General features: G+C 42.1%; 1 protein-coding gene across 1 annotated transcript; it reads right to left on the bottom strand.

Moving 5' to 3' along the window:
* Nucleotides 1-1,879: 1,879 nt before the first annotated feature.
* Nucleotides 1,880-11,618, bottom strand: LOC139214315 (nucleolar protein 9). Its single transcript, XM_070845133.1, has 12 exons — nucleotides 11,574-11,618; nucleotides 9,655-9,956; nucleotides 8,326-8,562; nucleotides 8,007-8,219; nucleotides 6,848-6,955; nucleotides 5,346-5,487; nucleotides 5,064-5,256; nucleotides 4,826-4,966; nucleotides 4,555-4,674; nucleotides 4,160-4,372; nucleotides 2,228-2,333; nucleotides 1,880-2,115 (listed from the first exon to the last, which is right to left on the bottom strand). Exons 2-12 carry the CDS (start codon nucleotides 9,878-9,880, stop codon nucleotides 1,961-1,963), a joined length of 1,854 nt encoding a protein of 617 aa, XP_070701234.1. The 5' UTR covers nucleotides 9,881-9,956; nucleotides 11,574-11,618; the 3' UTR covers nucleotides 1,880-1,960.

Below are 11,618 nucleotides of genomic sequence, written 5' to 3'. Positions count from 1 at the left end.
TTAAGCAAACATCACCGATTCACATTGTAATGAGAGTGAGAATGGAAAAACTTGTTGATGTATTGGAAATCAGATTGTGATCAAAAGGAATTCTGACACGTCCTCCATTTACATATACATTACATCATTATGAATGACAATCAATTTGAACCCTTATTAAACAGTATTAGTAAATATCTTTTGTGCATCATTGACAATTTGGCCTAATATTCTGCAAAAGGAGGAATGGCCCGACATTAAGATCTCTGTCCTCTGGAAACCATGAACACCCATGGTCTTTCATCTCTGAGCAGCCAGGGCAGAGTTTCACTTCACATACTTCGATGTTGAGTTTTCAGAAGTAATAGTCTTTGCTCACTTTGATCACTGCAAACTAAACTCCAGTGAGTTTAGTTGATTTGGGGTGTTGGCGTATCTCAAACCTCACTACAAAAACACCAAACCATCTTCATAGTTCAATAGCACTTGGGGGAAGGTGAGGAAATTGTTTTTTTCCCCCTGATTTTGGGTCAACCTTCCCTTTAAATATTCTTCCTGTTTCAAATTACTCTCATGCTTCTGTCATGTTTTTGTGGTGAGCGAACCCATCAAAAAAAAAAACCTTCTGTGGACTGGACAAGAAACCCTTTTCTGATGTAATCCAATGCAACGCAGAACCAGCGCCAAATAAGTTCCTCACTTAGCTAAGCTTTCCTCCTCAATGGTTTCTGTGTGTCAAGAATTCAATTCTGTATTTTCAGACTCCATCTTGGTGTTCATGTATGATGCAGTAAAATATTAAAAGATATTTTTCCCCCTTAAATCATTTATATGGAAGGGCAAAAATATTTCCAACATTAAAGGGCCTTCGGTAAAACGAAGCAACCCGACACATCCTAGAGCCTGGAATTACCACTCAGATCATCACATCATCTCCTGTTCAGGCAGGTTTAAAAAACATAATATTTATTACAGGATTTCTGTGCTGGACTAAATTACAGTGTAGACTTCTCTTATTCTGCCACCCCTGACTATTTTGTTTTAAGATCTTAGGACTGAATGTGAATGAAAGTCTTCATTTATTCAAATGTGTTAAAAGAATGTAAAAAGGCAGCTGAATTGGAGCCCTGGAGGTTTTCTATAAGATGGTCTTCGCCTGACATAAAGGCAAACTGTCAGTTATGTGTCCTGTATGGAAAACTGACCGTGTGGTCAAATCAAAGTGTGCACTTATTAGCCTTGGGTATGGTGGCCTTTGGTGCTGCTGTCACACTGCTAACACGTGCCGTTTTGGAGCGCGGCTTCTTTGCCCCGTGCTTCTTCTCTACTGAAAAGCATCTGCCGAGATAAAGGCCTTCCTTCTTCTTCAAATCAATATGTAATCAATGTTCTCCTCTGTGACTAAGCTAATGTGTTTCCACCAGGCCTGCAACAACAGGAGCGCACTGCTGCTGTACTGGATCGATTTCTAACTGCCCAAATTTGTTTGTGTTTCAGTTTGTTATAATGAGGAAGTACGACATTCATGAGAGCTGTAGACTCGCTTATAGCGGTTTTAGATTTTCCGATCATTTTCAGATCGATGTTTTTGTCTGATATGTACTAAAACCACACGCATACCGTATTCGATTTGTTATTGTCATTATGATTCAGCCATACCAGTCACAAAAAACAAACTTGTTGAGTGTCAGCTTTTGTTTTCTAAGGGACTGTTCACACATTTGAGTAAGTGTTGCTCTACTCATTTGAGGACCTGGACTATTGGGCAAACTAGACTCAGACAACAAATGCTATGCTAGCACCCCCTAGTGGCCCTGCTGCTCCTTACATCACATACTAGAAATGTGGATAAGACTGCGGTGCCCTCCTCTTTTTCAGGAGTTAAAAACTAGCACACAAATAAGGAATTTCTTCTTTATTTTTTTTATCCAATTACATGGCAAAAAACTTATAACAGATTATATAAATATGTATTTTGTTTTTACTCCAGAATGTCACTGAAGAGCTTCCTCTTCTTGGACTCGCCGGTCTGTATTTCCTGCCAGTGGGCTCTTCTGTGGATAAAGTGGGACAGGGCAAACTTGCCCCACACATGGCGAGCAAACTGATCTGCCCTTAGCTGGCTTTCACTTGACACTGCAAGGGAAGGAGAGATGGGAGATGCGAATGTATAAAATCAAAATAAAAAATATATATACATATACCCAGCCACCCTTTAAGTCAGGTTTTGAGCAATGATTAATGTTACCTAGTTCCTGTGCGATGCTCTGCCTGTGACTGACTGAGGCACTGTTCCATACGGCTTCCAGCACCCGACTACCCAACCTGGAGCAGGCCATCTGAACAAACTGGCCCTGGGGGGGGGGGGATGGGAAAAATGGAGGCTGATGATCCATGTGAAAATATTGTGTGTCAGCACAATTACAATGACATGAATACATTTTTTTTTTTTACATCTTTACTCTAAGACGTCAAAAAGATCTTCTAAACGTGGACTTTTAAGCTATGAATGTATAGTTTTGGTCTAGTTTTTCATCATATTATATCATAATAAAATAAAATAAATACAATATCGTCATATTTCTGATATATTTAATATATCTTGTGTTTTACTTTCTACTTTGACTTTTTGGGATTGATGCATTAGTGTGTCCTTAAAGTGTTGATTGTTTTGAGACGTTTATCACGCTGGGTGTTTGTTAAAGGCCCCTAAAATACAGGGACATTAGATATAAAGACTACTGTCATACTGTCAGGGAATGTTATGTTCAAAGGGAGCATTTTATTCAGTAGCTTTTTTTTTTTTTTTTTTTTTTTACAAGCATCAATGCTTGAATGAGATTATGTGTCTTCTGGAACAGGAACCAGGAGTCCCAGTTTCATTCAGCTCTCTGTTTGCTTAAAGTCTACTTAGAGACTAGAAGCATTCTGAATATTTCTAAGCAGCAGCAGCAGCAGCAGCACATGAAGTAGAGCTGCAGTCTGTCTCTTGACAGTGGACTGCAGCGGTTACTGTGAAATTCGGTCAATTCAATGTGTGTGTGTGTGTGTGTGTGTGTGTGTATATATAGTCAGTCCCATCTTGTCTATAGATGATGCAGAAAAATGAGTCCATGCATTTGTCACTTCTAGGTTGGACTATTGCAACTCCTTATTATCAGGCTGCTCCAATAAGTCCTTAAAGACTCTCCAGCTGGTCCAGAATGCTGCTGCTTGTGTACTGATGAGAACTAAAAGAAGAGACCATATTCCTCCTGTACTGGCTTCCAGTAAAACCTAGAATAGAGTTTAAAATCCTTCTCCTCACCTACAAGATTGTTAAGGGTCAGGCCCCATCATATCTTAAAGAGCTCATAGTACTGTACTACCCCACTAGAGCACTGCGCTCCCAGAATGCAGGTCTACTGGTGGTTCCTAAAGTCCTCTAAAGTAGTGATGGAGCCAGAGCTTTCAGCTATCAGGCTCCTCTCCTGTGGAACCTCCTTCCAGTTTGGGTTCGGGGGGCAGACACCCTCTCTACATTTAAGAGTAGACTAAAAACCTTCCTTTTTGATAAGGCCTATAGTTTAGGGCTGGATCAGGCCTTGGACCAGCCCCTAGTTACGCTGCTATAGGCTTAGACTGCCGGGGGACTCCCATGATGCACTGGGCTCCTCTCTATTCTCTATCCTCCTCTTCCTCTCCATCATTATGTCTCATGTCTGCTGAATGTCTGCCACTAACTTGCTATCTTCCCCGGAGCCTTTACTAAATGTAAATGAAGTCCATTTACCATTCCTTTTTTTTTTTAAGGCTCAGTAATTCCATGATTCCCAGCCGGCCATTGTTGCTTTTAGCAAACAGTAAGTAGTGCATTTGTTGAGGACTATTTCCAGCTGCTGATTTTGTGGGCACATGAGTATTTACGGCAGCAGGACGGTGAATGTGAGATCAACTCTGAATAAACAACAGTGCCCACATTAATGGAAATGAGGAAACATGTCACTAAGTGCAGATGTTTGAGTCACTGTTGTGTTTTCAATCATTTTTGGACAACAGTGGAGCTCCACAGCACGGAGGGAGAAGATATCAGGCTTTGGCTGCACAAACCATGCTTAATGCATATTAAAGTTCTCATGCTGTGACATCACTAACCAGCTTCCTGTTGTGTAATATTCTTATAATGGCCCTGTGCTCGTACCTCCAGTCTCTTCAGGATCTTGCCTCTTCCCTTGTCGCTGGATGTGGTGATGAGGGCCTGGAGCACGTGGCTGCCTGAGGGGTCGCAGGCCAGTGTCAGGAGGTCGGCAGGGCTCAGGGTCCGCAGGCTGCTCAGGAGGAGAGAGCGCTCCTTGAACTTGGCCAGCGCCTGAACCAGCCGGGAGCCGTGGTAACAGATGGAGGACAGCGGGACCTAGAAATGAGGTAAAAAAAAAAAAAGAGGACCAGAGCTGTCCCTTACTGCGTCTGAAACATCTATTCCACATCAGTGTGGTGCATTCAGTCGTTTAGTGGTAAGTAATTACACTCAAAGGTCGGGACTACAATTAAAATCCAGTCACAAGTGATTTGCTTGGATTTCTCTCAGCTGTTTACCTCCGTCTGTGTGCTGCCCTCTGCTGTGTCAGAGCGGTAGTACACCTCATAGGTGAGCAGGGACATGAAGAGAGGGAGGCAGCTGACGTGTCGAGAGCCGGGCTCAGCACAGTGGAACGCCTGGGAGGCAGCACATCGACTGTTACCCACAAATACAACAGTAGTTTTATTGTGTCGTTATGCTCCTTTGATTTCAATAGAAGAGAAATTAATAGAAACAAGGGTACTGTTCTTCTGATTTAAGACCCGCGTGGGCTGTTATCACTCTTACACGCAGGAGGCACTGTATCAACTCTTCCTGTTTCTCTTCACTTTCTGCACAGCTTTCTGCTAGTTGGACGATCACACCCATGTGACCAGCGGCCAAGACGGCCTCCACGCCTTGGATGAGCTCATCAAACAGCGTCAGGAACTACAGAGAAAGAAAGAGAGAGAAAGAGAATGGAGTCATCGTCACAGTGGCAAACGTCATTTTTTAAAACCTGTGACACGCAGACATTAGGACCAACCAGTTTGTATTTGGCCGAGGCTGCTGTTAGCCTCTGAATGGGGAAGTTGGCGATGGGATGCAGGGCTAAGTCAACCAGCTGACCCTTGAGGTGGTTCTTGTAGAGGTCCCGGAGAAGGGACTTGTGGGCCAGCTGTATGATCGTCTCAATGAGGCGACTGGAGGACTGGTCCTTGAGAAAGACCAGAAGTGGACTAAAAGGAATGCAAAAATAAAAGCAGTGGTTACATAACATTTCACTGGATGGCGACTCAGTCCTGGGCGAGACGAAAACATCTCTGACCTGACTCCTGGAGCGGCGCCGCGACTTGTCAGGTACTCCATGATGCGTTTGACGAGCTGTTTGCAGAGTTTGGGCCGTTTTCTGTGACACACAGTCAACATGGCCTGGAACACTGCGCTGGCAGCAGCATCTGTCACACTCACTGGGAAGGAAAGAGACACAATGGGAGGGGAAGTACTTCACACAACTTTCAGCCAATTAAAAGCTGCCCCGTGGCAAAAAACACAGAAGTTACATTTACAGTCAGTGTTTCTCACCAAAACGCATTATGTGTTGTCTACTAAATGTGTTGAATGCACTTCTTTCCACGGCTACACAGATAAATCTGCCAGGTTGATGTTAGCTGATTGCAGATGTATCGGTGTGGGTGTATATGTTGGCAGATAAATGTCAAGTATCGACGCTTTGAGGTTTTTTTTGGTCATTCAGAAACAATGTCATCATCACATAGTTTGTTCACCAAAGAGCACCGACAACAACTATACATTTCTAACTATGAAATGTGCCATTCAGTATGCATCTTCTTCTTCTAATGAATCCTTATAAAGATTGTTTAAGTTATGCGCCTGTTAAAAGAATTCCTATTGGCTGATATACTGTTAAACTCTAAACGGCCACTATCAGTGTCCAAAATCCATCTTGGTCTTATATTATATTTCCTTCCAAATTTAAAACATTTGCAAACTTTATTGTTTTCTCTCCATCTTTTCTAAATCGTACAACGTTTACGTCCGTGTTTGCTTGCACCAATGTAGCGTGTGATATGTGCCTCCTCGTGCATGTGCATGAATTAAATAAAAAAACTTCACAGCTTCACCTTTAAGCTAAAACCTGAAATGTCACACAACTTAGTCATTCAAGTAATGTTTTGTTAAATATTACAAATGGACCAAAATGGACAGATTTTCAAAATGTGTCAAATACACACACTCTATATGTGATATGTATGGCCTCTGAATAGATAAATAAAGATCATTTGTGTCAAACTGATTCTCTTTTTCTCATCATTATTAACCAAAAGTACAAAAAAATACACATTTTTGTGCTTCTGGTCATTGCATTTAGTCTCTAATCTAAGTTAAATCATGGTGCTTGTAAGACTAAATTCAATAGCTCCTGCTTCACCAGCCACATTGGACTGTGCAGGAGAGCTCTGTTAAAAGCCACTTTGGTTTCTCTAAAGAGCGTGCACTAGCCCCAAGGTTATTTATTCATTGACTATTTCATTTTATTTTGAAAGGTTGGTTTCCATCATATGAATTCTAAACACAATCTAAACGGCCTTCTAGTAGGAAAAAGATGCCCTTGAGCACTTCCCCTTCGACTCCCCTATGGATCCTCACTTGCATTTAACAGGCTCAGATGTTCTTAGAAAGCGTGAGAGGAGAGCAGCACTGTTTAGACCCTGCTTATTATCAGGAAACACCCCCAAAGACATGTGAGGACAGGTATAAGATAGCAGCCTTTGCCGGTGCCTTTAAGTTTGAGGAAAGATGACTCACAATTAACGTTGTCCATCAAGGCCTCTGTGAGGCTTTTCAGCTCGTACCAGAATGAGGTGGGAATCTCAAAGTCTGTCAGCTGAGTGGCCACATTGCGTTCTTTTGCACCTGGATAGAAAACAAGAATAACAAAAGATGACACAAATCTAAGTTCCAGTGGGACGACCTCAAATAACCAGCCCTGTCAAGGCCGACAGATCAAAAGCTATTTCCTTCCTGTGAGACCGAAGTGAAAAGGCACAGTGAATTGTGGAAATCACATATTTTCTACCAAGTCAGACAGCTCTCTCTGCGTCTTATTTTGCTATTGCTTTATTTTCCAATGTTGCTTTTATTCACTCTTTCTTGTCTATAGTTGCTGCTGTAACATGTGAATTTCAATAAATAAGTCTAAGTCTAAATCTGCTAAGGGTCAGCTGCTGCCAGTGTTGTCTGACACTGGCGATGCAGGGTTATTGACATTCAGCAACAACAACAGCGTGATGTCGAGGCCAGGGGCTTTCAAACTGTGAGGCTGACCTTCCCCGGCGGGGGCGCAGAGCGTGAGAGACCTGAGCCAAACACTGTGTGAGGCTCATGGAGAGTGTTAGGACACAGCAAAACCCTTAGCGCCTGATTGGGTGATTGGAAATGAGTCTTAACTCAGTCACAACTGAGACATAATACTTATAATAATAATCGTTTTGGATTCAATGTGACACACACTTTCCAAGGATTTATTATCTATTACTGATGTTAATTGTGAATAAATGTCCATAAATCCACTTAGGCCCAGGACACGCTGCCTACCTGAGTAACATGTGCGTGACGGAACCTGTTGCTTTTTATTTCACCGTGCATATTAACAGGAAGAGCAGCCACAGAGCCTGCATCAGCAGCGTGGCTTGGCAGCAGATAAACTTGCCTGAGAATTATGATGTTTTTAGGTTTTCTTCAGTATTGAAGTAATCCAGTGATAACTGTTTGTACGCCCATATGCACATTACAAACAGGAACTGCTTATAGCTGATTCGGCATACTTTTTATGATGCCAATTTGCCAGAATGTAATCCAATATAGGCAAAGAAAAACGGGGCTCAAGTTGTCGTGCAAAAGGGAGTGAGGGAGTGACAAGTGACAAAATCCCATTACTGACGCTCAAAATGTCGCTGCTGTGTACCTGGGCGGGCGTCGGTGCGAGCAGGTCCGAGACAGCCTGCCAGAACGTGTAGAAGAGTGCGGACCACGTGCGAGCCGTGGACGTGTTTGAGGAACTCTGCGCAGTTATCTCTCACCACCTGACTAAAAGACAACACCTGGGCCTCCAGCGCTCCACAAGTCTCCTCCTCCTCTTCTTCTTCTGTGGTAGCGGACGGCTCCTTCTGTGATGACTCTAGAAATGAATGGACACAGCAGAGACGCACAGAGCTGAGCTCTTACTGTTGGTTCTGTGTGATTTCACCCATTTACTTCTAACTAAATGAAGCATGCAATCTCACCCATCCACCTGGACATCTGTCTGACTGCACTCTCCACCACGTGGCCGCCGCACCGGTCGCAAGACACCGCTTTTAACTCTGACCCCAATTCTCCGGCCAGCTCAGCCAGCACCTCCCCCACCTGGTCAGGACTGGACAGAGGGAGCAGCCGCTGCAGAGTGATGCTTCCTGTTTGGTCCATCGCCACCAGGGTTGCTTTACCTTTAACTTCAGTGAGGACATTCTCTACAAACATTTCTGGGGATGAAATATGAAGAGACACAAAAAGAGATTATACACAGTTCGAGATAAAACCTTTGATATTTAATGACATATTTTAGGTCATTAGATCGATTTCAGATGCGTATTTTTGATGGTGGTTGGAAGCACAGAAAAATGACTGTAATGGGACTGGACAGGTGGAGGCAGGATAAGCTGCTCGTTAGACATCAGGTAAAATGATGCAATATGACTGCAATACATGCAATATGCAGTGTGTGGGCTATATGACAACAAGAATGACATGAACCTCAGTGACCAGGTTACACTGGTGATCAGAGAATATGTATACGTTCACTGTAATAACCTGGTTATTGTGAACCCACCTCAGACTCGTGCTTTACTTCCGACCTTATTTTAACCGCAGCCCTTCTTTGAAGTTGTTTTGATAGAAGTGTAGAAATGGTACCCGAGTTTAGGGACTGATACCAAAGAAAATATTTTTTTGATAACTTACTTTAAAGGAATTTCAGCATTTTATCTGATAAACACAAGCAGCTGAACCAGAACTGTGCCTAAATAAAACACTGAGTCTGATGACGTGATAAGCAACAAAGATTATTACAGTGAGCAGACATTTGATGCAGATTTTTGGGACAGGACAGTATTTGATATCCTTTGTTAGAGACGCATTTCTGCCTGTAACAAATAAATAATTAAAAAGGTTAAACAGGTTTCCCCTCGTAAGAAGGGTAAGAAAGCACAGTGACTTGGAGCAGTTCATGCACAGTATGGCTGCATAATATGAGTAATTACAAAGTCTGATAGTAGGGCTGCACCAAACGATAATTTTCAGTAGTGACTGATCTGCCGATTATCTTTTTTAAATTTTTATTTTAAATGTTATAAAAGTCAGATAAATGCCCAACCAATAACCCAACTATGTTGAGATGCAGAAAAGAAAAAGTCGTCCTAAAACGGGAGACTAACTTTTTTTTTTAACTTAAAAAGTTCAAAAGCACTGATTTTTGTTCTTGTATGATGGTGTGCTGGAGTAATGAGCGTCTCCGCTGCACATTCCCAGCTTTAATCAACTTCCAGACCTCTGCTTGCTCAAATAATCCTTCTCACCTCTCTCCTCATTATCTTCAAAGCCTTCAGTGAGTCTCTCCCCGACTCGACGGAAATAACCCACACTCAGAGCATCCAGACGCTTCCTGCCACCGTCTCCCTGACCCTTTTCTCCTTTTTCACCTCCCCTCCTCTTCCTCTCTCGTCCATCTCCGTCTTCACCGGGGTGTCTCCTCTTCTTCCCTCCCCCTTTCTGTGGCTTTCTTTCCTCTGCTTTCGCCAGCATTGCTTGGAGCTTACAACATGCAGGTTACAGCCAGGAGGTCTTGGTCTTGATAAGGATGCTCTGTTTGGTCTTCGAGCTGAAATGGGGAACAGATAACGGGAAAATATTAAGTAATTATTAGGGATTTCATGGTCAAGTCCACATTTACCTGATTCACCAAACAGCACGTCTGTGCAGTTGTTTCCACTGTACACTGCACTGACTTACTGAAATGTTGGAATTTGAGGCAAACATATGTATTTTAGGTAATAACATATCCAATATCTTACTGTAGTCATGAGTATTGTTCATCTACAATAGTAGATTGGGGATTATATACAATTATTCATTTGTATATGTCAGTATGTATTTAATGATAATTACATAAACAGGCCAAAACTTAAATTGAAATTAAGCTACACTAATTAAAACTCAGTGACATATTCTTTAAAAAATGAAGAGAAAAGGGTTTAGAGGAAACACTTCTTTTCTAATCAGTACATTTTAATATACACTACTCACAAAAAGTTAGGGATATTCGGCTTTCGGGTGAAATTTCAGGATGAACCTAAAATGCATTCTAACCTTTCCAGGTGAACTTAATGTGACCTTCTCTAAACTTTTGAATGCACATGTCCAACTGTTCAGTGTTTCAGTACTTTTTGCACAAGTTGCTGTTCTCTAACAAGAAGCTTAACAGCAACATTCACAACAGGTTTGATCCATGAATCGACCAATACATTTCCTGCTTCAGTTAGAATTGGTATTTAAACAGTCCTCCTCATCAAGCTGTTCACATTCTGACATCATGAGACCAAGACGACACCTAACAGTTGATCAACAGCACCTCGCCATTGTGAGGCTTCAAACAGGAAGTCCTCAGACGGAGGTGTTCACTGAGCTTAGAGGGACACAGAGTGTCATCAGGAGGTTGTAACAGTGATACAGAGTGACTGGAAGAGTCACAGAAAGGAGAGGAGTGGACGTCCTTTGGCCACATCCCAATTTATTGAGGCACTGAAAATGTTTTGTTGTGGTATACCTACCACTGTTGTTAGATTTTCTTTCAATAAATTGTTTAAAATGAAGAAATGACCATTGCATGCTTCTACTTAAATGCCCTACTTTCATGATATAATATCACTGTAGCATTCACTTTTTACATTTTCCATATATTTCACCTGAAAGTCGAATATCCCTGACTTTTTGTGAGTAGTGTATATGTAAGACTAACAAATGAGTACTTCCTGTACTTGTTGGGTATATCTTTGCAGCTTAATATGTTATCCTCCCTAATAGTGTGGTCTAAGAATGAGGGGAATGTCAGAGAGGCCAAGTTGTAAATTCTATGTAAACGAGGGATATTGAAATATTGGGTAAGAGCAATGTATGCCGAATTTACCTCTGGCTGCTAATGACTCAGATAATGTCATAAATGAAGTTTTAGGAACTCAAAATGGCTGGGGATAAGCGGTGAAATCTTCGATTGACACATTCTGTTAAGGGAGTTTGGCTAAAAGATCCTCCACATATGAAAGACCATAGCCGAGGAGGCGACCGTGTTAACTCTCTGCACGAGACATAAACTGGCTTGGTATTTTTAAAAGAAGTGAGCATTTCAAACAAATAGTCACAGAACGTTTACATGAGGCATTTAGCTGAATCCGTGCACAAACAGAATTTACGGAAAGAAACAAGATGTAGTAAAACTCACGTGTGAGATTACAACCGCAGACGCAGGCGGTGTGTTGTCGTCGCG

Source organism: Pempheris klunzingeri, chromosome 15, assembly GCF_042242105.1.
Source record: "Pempheris klunzingeri isolate RE-2024b chromosome 15, fPemKlu1.hap1, whole genome shotgun sequence".
In the NCBI taxonomy this organism is placed as follows: domain Eukaryota; kingdom Metazoa; phylum Chordata; class Actinopteri; order Acropomatiformes; family Pempheridae; genus Pempheris; species Pempheris klunzingeri.
The sequence above is the reverse complement of the archived record's forward strand: the minus strand, read 5'-3'. Positions and strand labels throughout refer to the sequence as shown.

Coding starts and splice junctions, on each gene's coding strand:
- LOC139214315 (XM_070845133.1), bottom strand. CDS start 9,880: ATGCTGGCGAAAGCAGAGGAAAGAAAGCCACAGAAAGGGGGAGGGAAG. Junction 4,373..4,554: donor AGGGCAGCACACAGACGGAG/GTAAACAGCTGA, acceptor CCTCATTTCTAG/GTCCCGCTGTCCTCCATCTG. Junction 2,116..2,227: donor GAGCATCGCACAGGAACTAG/GTAACATTAATC, acceptor CTTCCCTTGCAG/TGTCAAGTGAAAGCCAGCTA.